The 21,941-nt window shown below is 42.1% G+C and overlaps 5 protein-coding genes across 9 annotated transcripts; 2 read left to right on the top strand and 3 right to left on the bottom strand.

Moving 5' to 3' along the window:
* Nucleotides 1-315: 315 nt before the first annotated feature.
* On the top strand, nt 316-2,275 carry LOC103969120 (FCS-Like Zinc finger 6). The gene is made up of 2 exons (XM_009382568.3): nt 316-790; nt 1,842-2,275. The coding sequence occupies exons 1-2, from the start codon at nt 438-440 to the stop codon at nt 1,996-1,998; spliced, it is 510 nt and encodes a 169-aa protein (XP_009380843.2). The 5' UTR covers nt 316-437; the 3' UTR covers nt 1,999-2,275.
* A 6,315-nt stretch (nt 2,276-8,590) lies between these two features.
* LOC135625290 (protein SODIUM POTASSIUM ROOT DEFECTIVE 1-like) lies at nt 8,591-9,838 on the bottom strand. The gene is made up of 3 exons (XM_065129877.1): nt 9,502-9,838; nt 9,005-9,080; nt 8,591-8,924 (listed from the first exon to the last, which is right to left on the bottom strand). The coding sequence occupies exons 1-3, from the start codon at nt 9,793-9,795 to the stop codon at nt 8,803-8,805; spliced, it is 492 nt and encodes a 163-aa protein (XP_064985949.1). The 5' UTR covers nt 9,796-9,838; the 3' UTR covers nt 8,591-8,802.
* Nucleotides 9,839-12,306: 2,468 nt separating this feature from the next.
* On the top strand, nt 12,307-14,618 carry LOC103969117 (F-box/kelch-repeat protein At1g22040). 4 transcript variants are annotated; one of them, XM_009382564.3, is made up of 2 exons: nt 12,307-12,468; nt 12,826-14,618. In XM_009382564.3, exons 1-2 carry the CDS (start codon nt 12,322-12,324, stop codon nt 14,314-14,316), a joined length of 1,638 nt encoding a protein of 545 aa, XP_009380839.3. In that variant the 5' UTR covers nt 12,307-12,321; the 3' UTR covers nt 14,317-14,618. The 4 variants fall into 4 exon arrangements, with proteins under 4 accessions (XP_009380839.3, XP_064985946.1, XP_009380841.2 ...); XM_065129874.1 differs by having other exon boundaries at nt 12,340-12,468; nt 12,589-14,618; XM_009382566.3 differs by having other exon boundaries at nt 12,342-12,468; nt 12,821-14,618.
* Nucleotides 14,619-16,561: 1,943 nt separating this feature from the next.
* Nucleotides 16,562-20,309, bottom strand: LOC103969891 (uncharacterized). 2 transcript variants are annotated; one of them, XM_065129872.1, is made up of 2 exons: nt 17,372-20,309; nt 16,562-17,158 (listed from the first exon to the last, which is right to left on the bottom strand). In XM_065129872.1, exons 1-2 carry the CDS (start codon nt 18,134-18,136, stop codon nt 16,967-16,969), a joined length of 957 nt encoding a protein of 318 aa, XP_064985944.1. In that variant the 5' UTR covers nt 18,137-20,309; the 3' UTR covers nt 16,562-16,966. The 2 variants fall into 2 exon arrangements, with proteins under 2 accessions (XP_064985944.1, XP_064985943.1); XM_065129871.1 differs by having other exon boundaries at nt 16,562-16,890; nt 16,987-18,424.
* Nucleotides 20,310-20,446: 137 nt separating this feature from the next.
* LOC135625289 (ATP synthase subunit delta, chloroplastic-like) lies at nt 20,447-21,511 on the bottom strand. The gene has a single exon (XM_065129873.1). The coding sequence runs from the start codon at nt 21,479-21,481 to the stop codon at nt 20,735-20,737; it is 747 nt and encodes a 248-aa protein (XP_064985945.1). The 5' UTR covers nt 21,482-21,511; the 3' UTR covers nt 20,447-20,734.
* Between the last annotated feature and the right edge of the window lie 430 nt (nt 21,512-21,941).

The raw sequence follows: 21,941 nt of genomic DNA, 5'->3' as shown, positions 1-21,941 counted from the left end.
ATATAAGAACAAAACACCCATTGCAAGCGAGAGAACAATTGGTAATAGATGCTCAAAATGGAGACTTGCAGTAGTCGTAGTACACAAATGAATCATGCCACGTTGTCAAACTTGACTCGTTCTAATCATACATTCCCCGTGTCGAGTTCATCAATGCCATCTCTTAAGATCACTTCAAATGTGGTTCGATGCGTTTGGGTCGAGTTCCAGTATCAAGACAAAGAAAGAGGGGATAGACGGTTAAAAGGACGGATCATCAATATTGAACGGTCCAGATCTATTCTTTTCTCTTTTATCTCCCCCACACGCGGTTTCTGAAACCCCCACTCCCTCCTCTGCTCTCTCTCTCTCTCTCTCTCTCTCTCTGGTCAGTGGTCCCGTCACCGCCTTCTCGCCGCAGCTTCCTGCCCTCCTAAAGAAGAGGAGAGGAGACGAAGATGTTGCTGGGGAAGCGTCCGAGGCCTCCGATGAGGCGGACCACGAGCTCGACGGAGTTCGATGCCGGCGTCCTCTTCGACGTGGAGCCCCCCGAGCCGTTCGCTCAGGACGGGATCGGTAGCCGCCACCTTGAGCCACGGCACGGCGCGACGGAGGTGGCGCAGAGAACGGCGGCGACCGGGGCGGACTGGCGGGCGGCGAGCTACGTGGGGTCCATGCTGTCTCCCCGCGGCGGCGTGCACAGAAGGAACTACGGCGACTTCGAGGCCGCGGCGAGGACGGTGCCCTTCTTGAGGGCCTGCGGCCTCTGCAACCGCCGCCTCGGACCCGGCCGCGATGCTTACATGTATAGGTACTTCTCTCTGTTACGACCTTTTCTACTAAAAGTTCCTTTTTTTTTTTTTGGTTTGCTTGATGATTTCCAGTTCAAAGATCGATTTTTCCCCCACCTAAACTTAAGTAATCGATTCTTCTTTTCTCGGTACATACTCGTTAATGGTTTTTCTGCTTGTAGATTTTATTTTGGTTCTTTAAATGTTTACTTTTGTTCATCTTGATATGCTACTCGGTTTCATCGTCTCTGTTTTTACAAGTTCTAATTTTGTTGATGGTTTGAGGAGTTTTAGTTTCAACTTAATTGTTTTTCTTCTATATTTTGATGATTATTATAACTGTCCATTTTCTTGATTTGTTTGTTTGAATAGATTTACTAAAATCTAATTAGTTGTACCATAGCTACTGTAGATAGATAGGAAGTTTCTACTTCAGATCTCATTGGATTTTGTAATGAGTTACAGATCTTAACTTTAATTACCCTCCTTTGAGGAAGAATTTGATTTATCGTAATTCCAGACTTCCATACATCATCTTATTACCCAGTCTGCACTAATCATGTCTGTGTTTTGGATCCATGATATTTGAATCTCATCAACTTCCTTTTCCTCATTAGTCATCTTATATATGTCTTTCCCTGCATTTTAATTCACTACTGTTATAAGCTACATGTCTTGTACAGATTCATATTAATTCAACAGGAGAAAGTATTAGACTTGAGCAACTTCCATGTGATCATATCATTGTTTGGTTCCATGATATTTGCATCTCAGCAACTTCCTTTTCCTCATAATTCAAGAAATCTTTTTTTCCTTTCCATGCTTCTCAGTGTTAAGAGTTTTATGTCTTATACAAATGCAAAGTAAATAAATAGTGTTATGAGTTGCATGTCTTATAAATGAAAAAAAAAAAAGAAAAAAAAAAGCTGATTGGTCTTTCATATATTCTCTGGGGCTAAGACCTAATTTTCTCATGTGATTCAGATGTTTATAGAATTGGCATTAAATGTTTGGACTGTGTTCCTACAAGTTCTCTATGTGCATGTATGTATATTCTCTTGCATTTTGCAGGGGTGAAGTTGCATTCTGTAGCCTCGAATGTCGTCAGCAGCAAATGAACCTAGATGAACAGAGAGAGAAATGCTCCCCGACTTCCATGAAGGATACACCCTCTCCTACCGATGACACTGAACAATCTGGCAATGGCGGAACAGCCACGGCTGCTTAAGCTTTTGGCTTCTTTGTTTATAGAATTCGCAAAGGCTCCTAAGAAAAGATTGCAAATGTTATAATGCAATCAGATGAATGTTGTGGGGTTTTATGGGTTTCCAGCATCAACAAACTCATCAGGATAAGAAGTGTAGACTCGATGTTGTTGTGTTTTCAATCTTCTTGGCTTTTATGAGAAGTAATATGAGACCCTACACTCTCTTCTAGATTCCTCTGTTCCTCTGTAAAATGATACTCTCTTTTTTTAATGGAATGGTTATCTACCTTTTGAGTTTTGTTAGAATCAAATGATTCCCCATTCTTCACTTTGATTCCTGATGATTTCTCGCTGATGTTTGTTTAGGTCAATGAATGATTTGAGTGAAGATAAGAAAAAAACATCCTTTTCCATGAGAATCTCCAACCTTTGTGTTAAGTGTCATTGTAATGGTGATACCTGCCTGGAAGAAGATGGTTTTCTTTTAGTTTTGAGCAGATCTCAATCATATGTTGTATTAGGTGATCATATTTGGCCTTCCAGTTTAATTGGCAGATGGTTATTATCAATCAGGTGATTTATGAATGGCAATCAAGAGATCTTTTCAGGAATATTATTGTAGAGCCAACAAAAAATGGACTGGAGTTACAAGCTGTTGAGAATAGAATATGAGCATATTATCTTGAAGACAAAAGTTGAATGAAGACATCAAGGACATGTAATTCTGCTTATAAGAAAATTATTATTATTTTTACCAAGTCTTAATCATATGTATAAATTATACTTCCTCATATTGGTCTTCTAGATAATTGCATTATCAATTAGGTGATTTCTATATGGTAACCTTCCTGTGTATCCATTCTAAACATTTGCTTATTTGCTAAAGAAAAGATGGGATGAGTACATTGTTCTTCCAATATTATCAGTATTTTTCATTAAATTTTTATTAGAAAAGATATCCAAGTACATTATCATGCATCATGATCTTAACTAACATGATCAAGTTTTGACCCCAGCAAAAAATAAAAAGTACTAACAATCCATCACTCTCACAAAATCATACAATTAAGTAGTAAATAAAGTTATCCAACCATAGTCTTGTGATTCAACTACAATGCATCTCAAGCAGCAAGATTTCTTGATCTTATTGTTAATCCCCCAGCAGAGTAGATAAGGCTATCTGATGAGAAAATCCACCAAATATACGAACAAATAAATCACAACAGTTGGAAATGTAGTGGAAAACACAGCTACTGTTCATCTCACTCTTGAGGGTACATCGAAGGCTCTGCTCCTTAGAACAGAGCCATGGAAGGACTCCCAATGGCGGAGAAGGCTAATCACGGCACCTGCTAAATTATTATTATCATTATCACGGTGGTGGAGAACAGGAATCACCTTGTGGTGGGATCAGTGTCAGCTCCCATGCTGTGGGGTTCAGACGTATGGAACTGGGAGAGAGCATAAGGAAATGTGCGTGTGTAAAGGGATTCTAGAGCGACACGAAGCAATGATGGCAACCCCCAACCCAAACGCTATCACCCTTCGTTTCCTCTCTCATCGTTGCTCTGTGACGTAAAGCAGAAACAAGGTCTCGCTCAGTAGTTTACATCGTTAATCAGTAGCAACCTGCATTGACCGAAAGACTTCACCTCTTCTTTTTCCATTCAGAAGAACGTGTCGTCTTCCCATCTTTGCGTAGCTCCAAATTTATCGTTTAGTATGACCGCTGCCACCATCTTTCGGTCAGAATCAAAAGCTTGATGTGCGGTGAAGTAGTTCTAACTTTTCAGCAGTATGCAGTGTAGAACAATACTCTTCATTATCTCATAAGCTAAATCAAATCCCTCTTGTTGTTTCCAGTGAAGCTTCCTTAGCTTCTTTGAGTGTAGCACAGTCTAAAGAACCAAATCAGACTGCATAGCAGAGGCCCTACCAAATTAAATGGTCAAAAAAGATGCAGATTTGAGGTAGCCATGCACACATGATGGAACAAATGTGGCTGATGATACAGTGGAGGGCCTTCCGAAAGAATGACAATCTTTTTCTTCCATTTGGTCTTCCCATGGGGAAAAGGAGTGGCATTCAGTAATCTGATATCTGTGTCATCTTTACATGACATAAGGTATTGCAATCTGTGGTCAAGTTGGGAAGGCCCAGCCATGAATTATTATGGGGGTTTGATATCTAATATATCTTTCAGGTCACAGCCACACTGATCACTGTCTCCTTTTTTCACATCAGAACTTGCTGTTGATGAGAAAGCCAAGCCATTTCTTCCAAATAACCTAATCAACCTCGTTCTCAACTCAGCTTAGATTTGTCCATTACCCAATGGAGTCACCTGTGCAAGTGGCGATACATATAATTTTCTATTTAAGATTGGCTAACAAATGATCATAGTATCTAAAATACTCATATGAGACACTTGAGATGCACTCTTGATTTAATTAGCCGGGTTGGATAAGGATTTGGGCAAGCTTCTGTAGCCCCTACTGGAGTTAAATAATGTTCTAGAGAAGAGCACATGATTGATGAGTCTATGCAGTGAGTGGATGAACTTGAGGGCAGATCAATGAGATGATCCACTATTTCTGCAGCACAGATTTTGAGTGCAAGCAAAATTTTGTGGTCACTGTGTTCTGCCAGTGAAGGGTTGGCATTAACAGCCTTTCAGAAACAAAATGTGAGTCCTGTCTCAGAAATGAATCAGGGAAATAAGAGCTAAAAGCAAGAGCATGCAAGTGAGTACTGTTGTCTACACACACCCCTTTGTTTTTACCTTCACCTAATGGAAATTCCAGAGTTCTGAAAGATTGTGAATCAGACTGGTGAAAGATTGTGGTGCCATCAGGGTGACAAATAATGTAGTCCAGTTGTTGAGGAATTGACTGGCGAGCAACTTGACGACACTAACATTTGACAGCTCCATGGGGGATGCAAACAAAGCCGACTGCTGACAGGAAGTGCATGGACTCTTCTCCCCTGCAAAGAAAAGAAGTCACTGCGGGCAACCCTTGTCGACAGGCTTGCAGCTCCTCCTACTGACAAGCTCAACTTGCTGTGGAGCCCTGTGCTGTGAAGTCTAAACTACTCCCATTCAAATCCATCGATTCCTGCCCTTATCTTGCACTGCTATACTCCTGCTGAATCTTGATCACACACGTGTGCCAACAGTTGAGAGATCCAAGAAGATGGAGATCCAAATTTGCCTGGTATTTAGGTTCCCAAGATGCGTCCTTCTGTAATAGATTATGTTGGTTTCTTGGTCAGATGGTACCATGATCTGAAGGGCACACAGCATGAGCTCGATACCATTTGTTTACAGAAGTAGATATGGCTTGGATTAGAGCAACTCTGTAGCATCTTTAAGGCTAAAGCAAAGAATATTGAATGCTTCATTATCATCTTCCTTGGAACTTGAAACTCCATCACAGTCAATGATTCAAACAAATGCACATTGCAAATATAGTTTTATTAGATATGTCAATAAGGATCAGCACAAGGGAGTAAATAATATAATCTAAGAACAATCTATCTAATCTATCCTGCCCATCATAGTGATGCTAGAAAAAAGGGCAAAGAGTTATGATCCTCCATCTAACCTAACGATTAGCAGTAGGAAATCTAAGCTAAGATAGAATATCGGGAACTGTTGCAGCAACGGGAAAGGCGATCATGAACACCGAGAACTCTGTGGCGCTCGCCATTGATGAGACAGGAGCTGGTGCTAGAGCTGTTGGTGCCTTCGGTGGTGATGTCGTCGGAGATGATGAAGGTGGATACAGTGGCAGATTCTTTGATGAGGATGAATACATAGTGATCAAGGAATTACATAGTGACATGTAAGAGATTGTGACGTTGATTACCACTCGGTCTTCATGCTAGGTTGTTGATTCCTAAAGAACAATCTTCAATCTAGCCTCTAACACTACCCATCGCAAGATTGAAACATGTTTGGGTTCAAAAATGTAATCAATATATTGAAGCAAAAAATTAGATGGTGGACTTACCATGGTTACGATCACAACCATCAGCATTGTGACCAGGAATATCTGAAACCATCAGACATGCTGGCAGAAGAAAGAGCAGGAAGGCCACCTTAGGCATGGTCATGGATGAGGAGACTGAAGCAGAGAAAGCAAGTAAGAGATTAGAAGGAAGCAAATCAAAGACCAGAGGAAATGGGAAGAGATGAAGGGGATCAAGATGATGTAAATATATATATAGATGGGACAGGGAAGTGTTTAACCCAAGAAATTCTAACTAAATCTTGGATTTTATCTCTTTATCAGCCATTGAATCGCTTAAATCATTTCAACTGTAAAGGTTTGATCTTTAAGAAGGCGATTCGTTCTCTCTTGATCCCAAGGATAACGTTCGTGGATCTTTGAACTGCTCCAACTGTTGCTCATAGATCTTTTGGACTTTGCTGTCGTCGATATCTAATCAGAACATTGGACAAAAACATATTTGACTTCAGCAATTGATTTGTTGAGGAATCATCGATTATTGGAAAGTATATATATATATATATATATGATTGCCGGCCACACATATATAATCTCAGCAAAGCAATCGTGCAGTCGAAGGAAATCTTGGCACGTAAAGTTCAATCTTGTATGGGTCAGTAGAAGACAGAAAACCTCATTATAATTATAGATTTGTTTGATTCGGTCTACCATCACAAACCATGTTTTACAGCCATCATTTTGTCAGCTTCCTCTCCTTGTTTTCTCCATTCACAGGCTATATATCTGTGTTCCTTCTCTCCTTCCTCTGTTCCATCCATCATGTATTCCCTCAGCTTCAGCTCGCATGCTCCAACCATCTCATGGGACTCCAAACTGAGAAGACTCTCTTGCAGAGCCATTGTCAGTGAGCTTAAACCTAAGACCAACTTCTACGAGGTGCTCTCCTTGGAGTCGGAGACGGTGGGGGTGGAGGAGATAAAGAAGGCCTACAGGAGCATGGCTCTGAGGTGCCACCCCGACGTCTGCGCTCCTTGGAGGAGAAAGGAGTGCACGAGGATGTTCATCGAGCTGCAGCGAGCTTACGAGACGCTGTCGAACCCTGCTTTACGCAGGAAACACGACATGGAGTTGAGATATGGCAGAAAGGAGGGACAGAGGAGGCGGCGGCCGGAGTTGGACAGAGAAGTCTGGGAAGCCCAGCTTCGCGGACTGCGGCGAAGGTCGGATCAGCGCCAGGAAGCCATGGTGGGAGTTGGGATGCCATGAGGATGGCGCTGAACAATGTGTTCATAGTCTTACTGTTCATAGCATTTGAATTCGTTCCATATCATTCAATGTTGTTCATGGGATATATTCGAATAAAAATGATAAGACATGTGATCGATTGCCACTTTTCACAACCCAATAGCATTATGAGGGGTTTTGTAAGCTTCATATATTTAAATCAATTATTTCTACATGTTGATGGAATTTATTGCAGTTGGATATTGCTATGTGAATATACCATTAATTTACAAAGCAACGCTGCTGAGCCTAATTAACAGTAAACTCCAGCTTAAGATTCTGCTTCCATGCATCCCCAGCAACAGTGGAGTGCAGAGAGAGAGAGAGAGAGAGAGAGAGCGAGTGCTGGTGGAAGGGCATCAGCTCAAGGATCAAATCACACAGGCTCTAATGCTCACTGCTCCTCTCTCTCATGTATGTATGATGCAGAGTCTTAAATCTACTTTCCTTCCTTGCTCTAGCGGTGAATGTTCTCATACTGTCATCGAGCTTCTTTCCCTGCTGATCCATGGCCCACACCATGGTTCACCTTCTTCTCCTCAACAAGTGTTGGATCTCAAGAACCCATGCTGGAAGCATGCATTACTTGTTTTTGGAGAGACAAGGGAAGGTGTTTCAGAGTCGTGTACATCTCGGAAGCAGCTTGGGAAGAGGAAGCATACAGCTGCAACAAGAATACAGGTCAGAAATCAAGCTGAAGACACTGTAGATAATCTGAAAGCAGAAGCTGCCATCTTACACTATTGTTGGGTACATCAAAGGACTGGCAAGCCACTGAAGTGGTGCCCAAAAGGTTGGTGGCCAGTTTCCACTGCCATGAGTGGAGGATCATCGCCATCGTCCCAAGCTGACACACCCACACTGTGCTCAGTCCACGCTACCATGCCATGACAACCCCACCATGATCAAAAAGTAGTCAGTCCACATCAACTTGCCACAGTTTTAGGTGCCCAAAGGACTCACCACCCCCCAACTACCAAGTCTATGAACCTGCAATGCCAACTATCCTGAAAAGAAATAGAAGAGAAAACAGCAACACAACATCTTCTGCTTGCATTTTCTTAACACTGCATGGCTCTTAATCCTACTCCTGGATTAATAATTGTCTTTAGATGTGGATCTACTCTATCCTGGTTTATGGCCAGGTGGTCCTGAAACAACAGACACTGGTCCTCAAGAGTGACAGTAACCAGACTTCGTAGGTCTCAAGATAGAATTATTCATCTTGTTTCCATCAACAGAGAGGTTTCAGAAGTTCAAATTGATTGATGAGCACATATTACATAAAACAAGACATGGTTCGGTTGAGTAATGTACAGCAGTCCCAATATCATATATACGGTGACCATAAGATATAGAACTAACATGATGATTGAGGATATTATAGAAGAACTACAAGACTGCCAAGGTCTGCATTACCAATCAACACAATTTTCTATGCTAATGCCACAATACTAACCAACAGCCAAACATAGGCACAAAAAGAAAAGCATGATCCATCTTGTCATCTCCAAAAGCTCTTGCACTTTTTGAGACTATGATGCACAAGAGGAACCCTAAGTTCAATTCAGCATGGCCAGAACTCCGCTTTCTTCACCTTTGATAGACTCTCCAGGACCCCCACTGGGGACACATGTCCCATCACTATTACCCTCTTGGATTCCAGATCTATGCTGAAGGATGTCACTCCTGCCAGTTTTGATTGTCAGAAAAGTCCACCGAATGTGAATATTACCATACAATAATCGTGTCCAGAATGCATCTCATACCTTCCATTTTAGAGATGTGCTTCCTAACCTTTCCTGCACATCCTTGACAATGAATCGAAACCCTCATCACCACCACCTGGCAAACATAAATAAATCAAGGATTGGAGAACAAAAATCAAAAGAGAATAATTGTAGTGGATCTCAAGACAAAAAAATAGGTTGGTGTCTATAGATAAAAGTGAATCTGAAAAAGTATCCACTGGTCCAGTGTTGCAGTTCCTCCACATGAAAGAATATAGTATCACTGTTAGCCTTTGTGCTTTCCACTGGTATTGATCCTTCCATCCTACTTTAACCTTTTCTCTTCCCTCAAATTCCCATTAAAGTAATGTTGTCACCGCAGCAAACGCTGTCTATTCCACATAGCTACCAAATCACATTTGCTACTCTAAACGTAGTAAATCAACCATTTTATGTACGTTTGAAGCACAAAGTTTCGTCTCTTGAAGTCTCACAGGGCGCGAGTCGTAAAAGGTTAACGAGTAGGAGGGTGTTACCTGAAAGACATGGTCACTGGGTGGAGGCAGGGAGGGGACGCTGCTGGTACTCGTCTTTGCAGGCCTCGGTGGGTCTCTTTGTTTCTTCGTAACCATCGGAAGGGTGACGGCCCGGCTCCGGTCACCGGAGTGGAATCTCCGGGAGTCGAAAAGACGTGAGTACTTCAAGTCGACCAGCCTCGAGTGCTCCACCAGCGTCCTGTCCGGCCGCCGTGGCCTTATCATCGACCGAGGGTCGCCGGGGACGCAAACTGCGTCGATATGTGACCGGCACAGGAAGCCATTGGCCTTCATGTGTGTGTACCAGAGAGAGAGAGAGAGAGAAAGAGATATGCAACTTCACTGCAAGGAAGAAGGCGAGAGAGGGAAGAGTGGTACTTAAAGAGAGAAAAGCTATGGTGTTCCTGCTGAACTTTAAGTTTGGCAGACTGAACTAGTAAGAAGTAAGAGAGAGAAACTATCTTTTCTGCATGAGGATAATTACTTACTGTTACCTCTTCTTTAATTCTTTACATAAATCCTGAGATGTATATTAATGTGTCGAGTACTGTAACTTACACAGTGCTCTGGGAATACTGTAAAGGAGACGTGCTTTGTTAATGACCGAGCTAACCAGAGGAGCTGCAAGTAGTAGAAGACAGTATCATCATTTCTTCTACACCATCCTCTCACCGCACATAAACCATCTGATCAGAATCAGATGGATGAGGTTTTGCATCAGGGGTGGAATTATGACTGCAAAAAGAAGTTGCTAGGGATAACAGTGGTCAAAACCAAATGGTAAAATAGAGAGAGAGAGAGAGGAAAAAGAATGGAAGCAAAGATGGTAGGGATTCAGTTAAAGTTCAGTACAATTAATGCTGTAAACAGACGGAAAGATTCGGCAACTGAAGACTGAGCAGCTCACAGTCTTCTGACACATTACTGTTCCCTCCTAAGTTCCCAAGTCTTACTGCTTTCTTTTTCCCTTTTTACTGCACACCCCCAATCACCAAACCATGGCATGATCTCTGCCTGAGTCTCTCCCATCTGTCCATACAAACACTCTTACTGGTATCCCACAAGGAACGGTGTTGCTACATTACCATTCTCCAACACGATAAGGTTTGTGAACCTCCACTTTCCTTCTTACAAAAGCATCAGGAGTATCCCCCACCACTCGGAATGTGGACAATCTACAAAGGAAAAGAGAGAACTTGGCCTAAATTAGGTGTTGGAGTTCATCTACATCCTCTAGGGTTGGAGAGATTAGGTGACAACCATCTTGTAGAGAAGGCTGTGACTTGTACAACATTATATGACCATCAAAGTATTTGAGGTTTTTAGTATATGGTCACCTAAGATGAGATGGGGACAATGAGACAAGAGTGCATTCAAAAGGGCACATATTTCTTATAAACTAGCACAGAATTCCTTTGCAGGTAAGAAATATTTTAAGATCTGATCTCTACGAACAAGAATTCCATGTCGACATCGAGGAATTCTCTTATTTATTCATAAATAGTCTGCATGCAATGATGATAGTACGTGGTCTGAATGGATAATTTGTACAATCTCATTCCCATAAAATTACAAAATCCATTCAACAGTGATCTCTTCGAATGAATGGTACACCAAAAAGCATCCATTAGTAGATTTGATTATTAAGAGTCAACATGTTTACCAGTTAGTATTTTTCGAAGAAAGGATTTCTTCTTTTTAGATCAGTATTTTGTGTTAGGATTTGAACTTATGGAGTTTCTTTTATTCGGAAAACGAAAAAAGGCGAGAAGAAAAAGGAGAGTACGTGGCGTCGTCAAAACCTGGCACGGGAGGTCGTCGACGTAGCGCTTAGAGCTGGCCAACCAGGTGTGGGCTGGGGTCGGGACCCACAAAGTGGACGTGCCACGACTGTGCATGGCTGCCACCGTGTCCGTACAGTGGGACGGAAAGTGCCCGCCCGCCTGCGCCGAACGTCGACAGTTGGCAGGAACGACAGCGGGACCCAGAAACTCACATGCATCTGCGTGTCGGGTCACCGACGAACGCTATTTCTATCACCAATAAAAAGGAACTATGATTCATAATAAATATCTCTATCTTTTTTTTTTCCACGGAAGGATGCATAATGAAAATGACATTTTAATTTATCAGTTATATTTTGATCCGACAAAATATAAAGAATACTTTGTATTAGACAAGGATGGTGTCTATTAATATTAAGACGTCCTATATAAGTATGCAACGATCCCTATTTTAGATCGTTATACTTCTATTGAACAAACGAGAAGTTCTGATAATATTATCTCAAAGAAGGTTAGCGTGAGTGTATTTATTTTTATTCGAAATTATTTAAATTTAAAAATATTTTATTATCTGATAAGGTATATGTTGAGTTCAAAATACGACGTGGTTGTTGGACGTCCAATTCAGTCGGTGAAAGACTCCAACATTGACTCTTGGATCGAGTCATGTTGATTCACCGGTCACGATATATTTGTTCACCGATGTTGTCTTATCATGAAACGATATAGATAGGAAATATTCTTTCAGTGTTATTCTCTACTGATATATATAAGAAATACTATTGCACGAAGCTCAAAGTGTGATGGACGTGGATCGCGACCGAGAAGCGCGGATGTGGAGGCAGGCTGGATCGTTGGATTCGTCGCCCCATCTCGGCGTGGCTTCGGTCGCGTGCGAGATGGTAACTACGGATGACGACGCGTAAGACGACGAATGACCGAAGCAACGATTCTAGTCACGGTGAAGAAGGATTTGTCGATTGCCGAAAAATCGTGAGTTAAGTCGCGGAAGAAGCAGCGCTGGCCGTAGAAAAGGATGCCGTTCGGGGAGATGGATCAGAGAGCGGTAAGCCGAAAGTTGCAGCAATTGTCGTCGCACGGCGGGAGGAGAAAAAGACGGAGAAAAATAAGAGGAAAGAAAAATCAAAGGAGAAAGTTTCCTGTTCCCGATCGCTACCTGAAGGTGACTTTTTTCTTCATTCGATGTTTTCTGTTCTTGTTATCGTTCGGATTCATCTGCTTTTCCGTTTTCTGTTGTTCCTGTTGGAATGCACACTTCTCAATTCCGTTTCGATTTTGGTAGGGTTTTTTCAGATCTGATGTTTGATCGGCTGATTGATTTGTGTGAGTTCTTCTGTTGGATTAGAGCTCTAAAGTCTCAGTAGAATCCGATTGATCCCCTCGTTATTCACTGCAAAGATTAGATTTTTAGGGTCTGCTTGAAGGTGCTGAAAGGGGGGTTCTCCCCTTTTGGAGAATTGTCTGATCTCGTTTAGTCTGATGAATTTGATATTCTTTTGTTTCTGGTAACGAAGAATAGATCGAGGGGTTTGCTGGAAATTGGCTTCCCATTCTGCCCCAAAAGCCGGTGGAAGTTTACTGGATCTTGATGGGTTCATTCTTGAGCGTGCCTGCCAATAAATCTCGCGCAGGTGAGAATTCCGAGACGCCCCGTGGCGACGCAAACAAGAGGCTGAGGATGTCGTGCTATTGCGATGACAAGCCGAGACTGATTGCTAGTCTTCCAGATGAAATCTCGATGCAAATTCTTGCGAGATTGCCGAGAATCTACTACTTGAACGTGAAATTGGTTTCCCAGCGTTGGAAGGCAGCTATTATCAGCGATGAGCTGTTTCGGCTGAGGGCAGAATTGGGGGTGACCGAAGAATGGTTATACATGATGACAAAGACTGGAACGGATAAGTTTTCATGGCATGCACTGGACCCTCGTTTGAGGAAGTGGCAACGTTTGCCACCGATGCCCTGCCTTGCGAACGAGGAGGAGCGAGAGAGGGTTTTGCCTAGATTACGGATGTGGAGCGTGGTCGGATCTAGCATCAAACTTGCTGATCTCATAAGAGGCTGGCTTGGCCGGAGGGATAACTTGGATCAAATGTCGTTTTGTGGTTGCGCAGTTGGTGCTGTTGGTGGCTGCCTCTATGTATTTGGGGGATTCTCTCGAGCTTCTGCAATCGACTGTGTTTGGCGATATGACCCGTGCCATAATTTGTGGGAGGAAGTGAATTCCATGATCAGTGCCAGGGCGTTTTGTAAGACATGCTTGTTGAACGACAAACTTTACGCTGTGGGTGGTGTCATTAGGGGAAGAAATGGGTTAACTCCATTACACTCCGCCGAAGTTTTTGATCCCGCAACTGGTCTTTGGACAGAGTTGCCAAGCATGCCTTTCTTGAAAACACGGGTATTTCCTCTTGCTTTCTTGGCTGACATGGTGAAGCCAATTGCAACAGGAATGGCTTCATACAGAGGAAGGCTGTGTGTTCCTCAGAGCTTGTATTCTTGGCCCTTCTTTTTTGATATTGGAGGTGAGGTCTATGACCCAGAGACAGGTTCGTGGGTGGACATGCCACCTGGTATGGGTGACGGTTGGCCTGCAAGACAGGCAGGGACAAAGTTGGGTGCTGTGGTCAATGGGGATCTATATGCCTTGGATCCTTCTAGGTATCTGGACAGTGCCCAGATAAAGGTATACGATGAGGAGGAGGATGCTTGGAGAGTTGTTGCAGAAAGGGTTCCACTTCATTGTTTCAATGACTCTGAGTCTCCATATCTACTTGCTGGTTTCCTTGGGAAGCTCCATGTTATCACAAAAGATGCCAGTGATCATATTGTTATATTGGAGGCTGACTCTCGGAGATGTAGAGGCTCGAATGTTTCGACTTCATCAACTGCTCCGGTTGACGCCATTGCGGATTCCTCGGAAGAGGAAGAACCTCAAATTTTGAAGGTCATTGCTGCTAAGGATTTTGGGGCGGCAGAGCTTGTAGGCTGTCAGGTCCTTGATCTTTGACATGTTTGGATCTCGGGATCACCCAACTCTTGTAAATACATTATTTTCCTGAACAGGATGGTGGAGCTAGCATCTATTGTTATATCAAAAACATATCTACATCAATACATCAGAAGTGTATAGAAGCAAGCTTGGTGTTGTGCAATCTTCAATGAGTCGTTTGAAGTATAGTCGATGCTGCTCCAGTCATTACAGCTTTTTGTTCCTGTTGCAGCAGCCTTTTATGTTGGTTTCGAAATGATACTGCTTGGTGATATGTAGCTGTGATTTGCTTAATACAACTTGTGCTACTTGGATTATTAGGTCTATCTGTTTCATTCTCATAAATTATTCTTAATGTGAGATAATTGCACAAAATGTGGTCTCTGCAAGATTGAGGAGAAATGCTAGTAGATTTGTGGCTGTAAAAACTGCAGCTTTAGACAAGATCATAAATTTCTTCTTGTACTATTCATCAGTGAAATATTACATATACCCAACAATGAGAAACAAATAACAGTATTCTTAATTCCTATTTCTTGTCATTGTATCTGTGCCAGAGATCTCTCGCTGCGTTTGGGTGATGCCGAGCCATTTGTCTTGTCATTGTATCTGTGCCAAGTATCTCTCGCTGCGTTTGGGTGATGCCGATCCATTTGGGTGTATCTTCTTCTTCTTCTTCTTCATCATCATCCAGAAGGCACTCTTGTTCAGCTCCTGCTGCTCAGCCCCCGTTCCCATCGTTTCTTCCAGACTCTTCATCCTCTCCTTGTTGAGCTTCTTCATGACATAGGCCTGCGCGAAGTCTGCTCCTATCGTCGCCATGTGTAAGAATCGAGAGACGAGGCGAGACTGGCTTTATAGTGCTCGTGGTTGGATTGCAGGCCAAGGCAACAATATGGGGTTCCACGAACGAGCGTGGATTTTGGGGTGGCGGCAACGCGAAGAATGGTGTCATGCATGACGACTCAACAGCCGCCCTTGGAAGGTCGTCTCCACCGTAAATTGAGGTTGACTTTCTTTGCCACGGAAGCTTCTTCATGGCATGAAGAGTTTGACTTTTTCATACACATGAAGCTTCTTGATGGTTTTGTAGTGGCCTGTTCTTCAACATGAAAGGAATGAGGTTGACTGCCTCCCAATTCCTTATGTAATAATTATTTCCAAAATGATAGGTAGGAGCACTTTAAAGTCCACAAATCTGACCTTTAAGAGGCAATTAATCCATCTGAGATGGATGCAAAACTCCATGGACGAGCACCAAAATCCAATCTTTTGGCATCGTAATGCAACTATTTATACTAAGAACACATCCACCCACGAAAAGATACAAAGAACTGACTGCTGACGTAAAGTAAAAAAAAAATCAAAAAAATATATTTTTGATAGGAGAGGTATAGCACATATGGTTATGTATGCCCATGAAAAGGGTCACTATAGCTGATATTTTTTGCCGTTTAGAGAGATATATAAGTATTATATTTTTTAAGTGGCATATGTGGAAGTAGACAGATACTTTGCAAGGCATAATAAGATTTTTCTTTTCTTTTTGCCTCATAATCATAGTCCATTATTATTATTATTAATCCAACAATCCAGTTGATCTTGGAGATAGGGATATAGAGATAAATGCTCATATTTTTAATATATATATATATATATATATATATATATATATATATATATATATATATATATATATATATATATATATATATATATTCTTTTACACAAGGTTAAATAGTTAACCACAATCATCATTGATGACAAAATAAAAGGTTGGAAAGATGATGAGGACTTGACACAAAATAAATTCTGACTCAATCTATGAGAGGAACTCATTTACTAATTCCTTTTATCTCTCATAGGCTCAAATCCTTGTTGTTTCACTTAAATCTATTTCTTTCATCCAATCTTCTCTCACTTATGATTAGACTACTATGAAATATCCACCAACAAAATTCACATTTGACTCATCCACTTTATCTTAATATAGATATTATCAATGTGCTTAGCTCCCACCTGCATCATGGCACAAAGGCATTGCACTTACAACAAGCCTTTTGTTATGTCAATTGAGACCCAAAGGATTTAAGTACATTTATGTAACATCTTAGCATCCATCCCCAGTAAGCCATTAAGAACCTCTGTTGCCTTCATCATACTGTACACCTTTCTACTACATTTAGCTCAAGGCAAACATGCTTGGAAGAACATAGGCTAACAACTCCACTCTAAACAACAGTGGAGAAAGTAGCAGGCAATATAAAAAAATCAAATTAAATAATTAGCCAAATTCTCATCGTTTTACATCATCATTAAATAAACTAACACACTAAAAAATAAAACAAAAACTATGAACAAGCATCCAGGGACTTCTTCTTTGCAACAAAGAAAGGACTTTGACATGAACCTCAACGAGTAAAAAGGAACACATTGTGTTGTGCACTGCATATACCTTCCAATTACAACATTACTACCATAAGACACCAAGGAATAATTCTTTCACTGGACTGCACCTCAGTAGCCAAGGCTGGTGGTTGATGTAAGACAGCTCGTTGTCAAGGAAAAAGGTGCCGAATCACTGCTCATCTCCTGTTGAGAAATTCACATGTGAGTTAGACCATCAGCTAAGCCCTTCTCATCCTCCTCTGATACCAAATAAAAGGGCTCATTTCCCTTCACACTCACCTGCTCTCAAAATATCAAGAAGCTCAGGAACCTTTTCTTTGTAAGGTAGAACAATCTTCTCCCGGAATTTTGTATTTGATAATTGCACATAGTGGAAAAACTTGCCTCGTCGAGTCCACAAGCCTTTCGTATTCAACATCTCCAAAACACGAAACCGAGGAATTACCCTCTTCTGCAGACCATATAGCAAGATAGTTGGTTGGGAGGCGATGAAGGAAGGGGTGTACCCGACTATATTGATAAAAAATTCCATTTTTCTGCGCATCATATCGAGGGACAGGCATAAGAAGGTGGGTGCTTTCCTGGCTGCAGAAGAAAACTCCGACTCCGACCACCCGAAGCTCCTCATGAGCTCGGCCTTGGCCTCGAACGCTTCTTTGCTTACCATTTGGAGAACACCAAGTGTCCACACGAACATCCGAGATAGCCGTGGCGTCCCCAGCTCATCGGCTCTCGCCACCAAAGCTCGGAGTGACTCTGGTTTCCGTGAGATTAATTGTGGGCGACTTCTCAAGGCGAGAGAGAGCCTTTCTTCAGGAATGCCGCACTCATCCCGCAAGAACTTTAGGTTAGGATGCAATGTCTTCTCAACGCTGGAGTAGAAAAACCATCCTGACTTCTTGAGATGCTTGAGAACGAGCTCTCTCGATCCCAAGAGACTTTCCCACATCTGCAATTTGGGGACGAAGGAACGGTGAACGTCGAAGAGGAGGATGGCACTGTCCTTCAGGATGACATCGACGATATCCGACTCCGATAGGCCCAAATCGCGTAAGAACTGAAACTTCGGGACCAAGTTCTTCTCCACGTTCACGCATAGGTGACTGGGATTCCGAGATATCACCTTCCTGATACCGGCGCCATCGAAGCCCCGAGATCTCATGAAGTTAACGACGGCGTCGGGTTTCTCGGTGGATCGGAGGCGCGCAAGGGGTTTAGAGAACTTGGCTGCCTCGGAGGGGGAGAACCCACAGGAGTTTACGAGGTATTCCACCATGAAGTGGGGATCTGGAGACATGGTGCCGCCTACGGTGACGGCGGCAGCGTCGACAGAGGAGGAGAAGAAGAGGCGATCTCGAAGGTGGCAGGTTTCGAACAAGGGCAGGAGGCGATTGCGGCGGAGTACGGAGCGGAGCGTCGCAGCCGCCATTGTGGGAGACGAAAGAGACTTGAGAGGGGTACCCTAATTCCTATATATAGTGTGTGTATAAGCTTCGCTATGCACAAGAAATGCAAAACTGCAGGAATAATTTATTTATATCACAAAAATGGATAAAGTGATCGACAAAATATTTATATAATTTTATCGCTCCATAAGAAAACACTCTTTTCATGAGAAAAGTGATTTGATCATCCGACGAATTCTTTTATAAAAAAAACCTTTAACTTTAAAATTTTCTTATGAAATTATCTAAATTAAAAAATATTTTTTTTTAATATTCATTTTACTTCTATCTATCATCGTTTTTTACTGTACTTTTATACACGTTTCGTCATTTTTTACTTCATCAATTATCCCCACTATGTTGTTGTCCGCCTCGACTATTGTCCATGATCCTCATGCAAAAAAAAGAAATAATTATCCGCTGATCGATGATCATGAATTAAATTATATATATATATATATATATCACAACACCTGTTAATTATAGCAGGCCACATTTTCAACTGGATACAATCAATCTATACATGCCAACTTCGTGAGCATCCGAAAGAAAGTATCCTATCCTTTATGTTTTATGTTCACATTGCATTGGTTCATTAACATGATATAAGTGCACGATTTTACTTAGATTATTTGTCTGATTTAAATTCATGAATTCTACTTTTCTCACTTCCATAAATTCATTTCATTAATGTCTGGCTTTCCAAAATTGAGACATACGTGTGTTGACAAAAAGTTTTGGGACATTATTATTCAGTCATAAAGAAAAAAGAGTATCTTCCCAATATTGTTGATGAACTTGCAAGTTCTATCAGTTCTACAACTCCTGCACAGCAAAGACGGAACAACTGATATCAAAATATAAAACGCATATCACGCATTGATAAAGATGATTGATAATATTATGATCCTATCTGAAATGATACTAAGACATGCACGAAGGCATGGCTAGGCAGAAAAAAAACGAGTTGACAATGGGTCAAGATAGTGTGCATAAATCTGAAATACTAGTGATGCAAATTATCATAAACTCTACTACAAGAGTTAAAGGTAATTAACGAATCTTGAAATACACATTTAATTGTTACTTCTAAACCTTTTGAGCTTACATGTTAGTTTTTCTTCAACATGAAAGGAATGAGGTTGACTGCCTCCCAATTCCTTATGTAATAATTATTTCCAAAATGATAGGTAGGAGCACTTTAAAGTCCACAAAACTTTATGGAGGAGCACCCAAAATATATATATATATATATATATATATATATACGTATATATATATATATACATATATACATATATATTCTTTTACACATATAAAGTTAAATAGTTAACCACAATCATCATTGATGACAAAAAAAAAGTCTGCATAATGATGAGGACTTGACACAAAATAAATTCCATATCTGACTCAATCCATGAGAGGGACTCATTTACTAAATTACTTTTATCTCTCATAGGCCCAAATCCTTGTTGTTTCACTTACTCTATTTCTTTCATCCAATCTTCTCTCATTTATGATTAGGCTACCATGAAATATCCACCAACAAAATTCACATTTGCCTCATCCACTTTATCTTAATATAGATATTATCATTGTGTTTAGCTCCCACCTGCACCATGGCACAAAAGGCATTGCACTTACAACCAGCCTTTTGTAATGTCAATTGAGACCCAAAGTATTTAAGTAACATCTTAGCATCCATTCCCAGTAAGCCATTAAGAACCTCTGTTGCCTTCATCTTACTGTATACCTTTCAATTGTAAATCCCACAGGTACTACATTTAGCTCAAGGCAAACATGCTTGGAAGAACAACAGTAGAGAAAGTAGCAGGCAATATAAAAAATCAAATTAAATAATTGGCCAAATTCTCATCGTTTTACATCATCATCTATAGAATGTTATTTCAGTGTTCTCAGTACCTGCTGCATTCTTTCTAGAAAAGGAGTGAAATGATTCATCAGAACATAAGGTTGGATTCACCACCAGAGACTTGAAAAATGCTTATGATCATTGCAAAGATGTGAGACAATATTAAAATGCACAAGTTTACCTTCCATTGCATAACATTGCTACACATAACAATAACACCTCAAAAATTACCAATCTAAGGGAGCTTTTGATTAAAAATCTCACAGGGCACAATCATGCTTTAGTGAAAAGTAAGGTAATTAGCAAATCAAATTTTAAGCTAAGAATGCTACTGCAATGTCCTTCTTACATACTGCTTGCTAACAACAATCAATAGTTAAACGATCCTGCAACAACTTCAGCTTCAATACTCTCCATGACATTGAAGAATTCTTACGATCATTGCTTGATATATTTAACTTCCAATCTATATTATGCTAACACATAGTTGTGTAATGATAACAGACACATAGCTTACAATTGGAAGAAAGAAGAAAAATGGAGCAGATTTGATGAAGAATTAACAGAAATCACACTTACCTGATTGCCTGAAGAGAAATCTATCACAAACATTTAAAGAAAATCCCCCAAAGTGCCTTATGATTCACAACAAGATTGCATCTTGAAAGAAGGAAGAGGAAGAGTAAGTCCGAATAGGCTGACCTGTCGACTAGGCGAGGGTGATGGAGGAGAAATCGAGCTGCGAAGCGATCTCATCGAGCTGCTTCTTGACGCTCATGTCGATGAACTTGGAACCTGATGGCCCATACCTGATCGTGAAGCCGGCGACGAGGGAGGGGTCGAGCACCGTCTTGATCCTGACGTTCTTGGCCCCGGTGAGCCTCTGCACCGTCTGGGCGATCTGGGTGAGGTCTTGCGACTCCAGCCGCACCACCGATGACACGACGGCCACCTCCGTGTTGGTGATCCGGTTGTAGCACACCTCGAACTCCTTCACGATGTCCTCGATGATGTCGATGCGCCGCATGTCGACGAGGATGTTGAGGAAGTTGGCCGTGTGGGGGCATAGCTCGCTGGAGGCGGCGATCTCCTTCACCACCTCCGCCTTCCGCTCGCGCGCCACCGTGGGGTTGGCGAAGAAGGACTGGACATTCGGATCGGCGAACACCCGCTCCACCTTCTCCATGTCGGTGACCGTCGCCTCGAGGGTGCCGTTGGACCGGGCGACTTCGGCAAGCGCGTTCGCGTAGCTCGACGCGGCGGTATCCATCATAACGGCGCCGCGGCGGGGGCAGCGGGGGCGGCGGGAGGAGGGATAGGCGACCCTGAGTGAGGGGAGGCGGCGGGGGGCGGAGGGGAGGCGGACGCGACGGAGGGAGGAGGAGACGGGGACGGCAGCGACGGATGAAAGGGCGGCGGGGGCGAGGGCGATGGGAGACGGGCGGAGGGTGGCCATCTTGGCTCTCTTCTCTTTCCTTGGGTGAAGCGGGGAAGAGAGGACGGGAGAAAGGACTTTGTTAGTGGGGGGACATGGACGGACAGGATACGTGATGGACGATGATCCAACGGCGGAAGGATCGAGGGCTATCAAGCAGGGACGTGTGGGACGCAACGGAGGCCTCCGAAGCCTCTGAGTGACCGAGAGAGAGACACGTGGGTGAAGTTTGGATGAGGGTTGAGCCTACGCCACAAGAAATGGGCTGCTTACGGGTCCACAATGGGTTCGATTGGGCGAAAACATTGAGCAAGCCTAGTCAATGTGAAAGCCCAATTTAGGCCCATTACGAGTCTCAATATGCCCATTGAGAATCGAGATAAAAAGCAAATGATTTTGAAACTGTCATACTGACCTCACAACAGATTAAATAAACCAACACACTAAAAAATAAAGCAAATACTATGAACAAGAATCCAAG

Source organism: Musa acuminata, chromosome BXJ2-10 (genome assembly GCF_036884655.1).
Source record: "Musa acuminata AAA Group cultivar baxijiao chromosome BXJ2-10, Cavendish_Baxijiao_AAA, whole genome shotgun sequence".
Classification (NCBI taxonomy): domain Eukaryota; kingdom Viridiplantae; phylum Streptophyta; class Magnoliopsida; order Zingiberales; family Musaceae; genus Musa; species Musa acuminata.
The sequence above is the reverse complement of the archived record's forward strand: the minus strand, read 5'-3'. Positions and strand labels throughout refer to the sequence as shown.

What these genes read in the sequence shown, in the direction of transcription:
- LOC103969120 (XM_009382568.3), top strand. Translation starts at nt 438, where the DNA reads ATGTTGCTGGGGAAGCGTCCGAGGCCTCCGATGAGGCGGACCACGAGC. An exon ending in CGCGATGCTTACATGTATAG is followed by an intron (nt 791 to 1,841) that starts GTACTTCTCTCT and finishes TGCATTTTGCAG; the next exon opens with GGGTGAAGTTGCATTCTGTA.
- LOC135625290 (XM_065129877.1), bottom strand. Translation starts at nt 9,795, where the DNA reads ATGAAGGCCAATGGCTTCCTGTGCCGGTCACATATCGACGCAGTTTGC. An exon ending in CCAGTGACCATGTCTTTCAG is followed by an intron (nt 9,081 to 9,501) that starts GTAACACCCTCC and finishes TATGTTTGCCAG; the next exon opens with GTGGTGGTGATGAGGGTTTC. An exon ending in GCACATCTCTAAAATGGAAG is followed by an intron (nt 8,925 to 9,004) that starts GTATGAGATGCA and finishes CAAAACTGGCAG; the next exon opens with GAGTGACATCCTTCAGCATA.
- LOC103969117 (XM_009382564.3), top strand. Translation starts at nt 12,322, where the DNA reads ATGCCGTTCGGGGAGATGGATCAGAGAGCGGTAAGCCGAAAGTTGCAG. An exon ending in TTCCCGATCGCTACCTGAAG is followed by an intron (nt 12,469 to 12,825) that starts GTGACTTTTTTC and finishes AACGAAGAATAG; the next exon opens with ATCGAGGGGTTTGCTGGAAA.
- LOC103969891 (XM_065129871.1), bottom strand. Translation starts at nt 18,136, where the DNA reads ATGGCGGCTGCGACGCTCCGCTCCGTACTCCGCCGCAATCGCCTCCTG.
- LOC135625289 (XM_065129873.1), bottom strand. Translation starts at nt 21,481, where the DNA reads ATGGCCACCCTCCGCCCGTCTCCCATCGCCCTCGCCCCCGCCGCCCTT.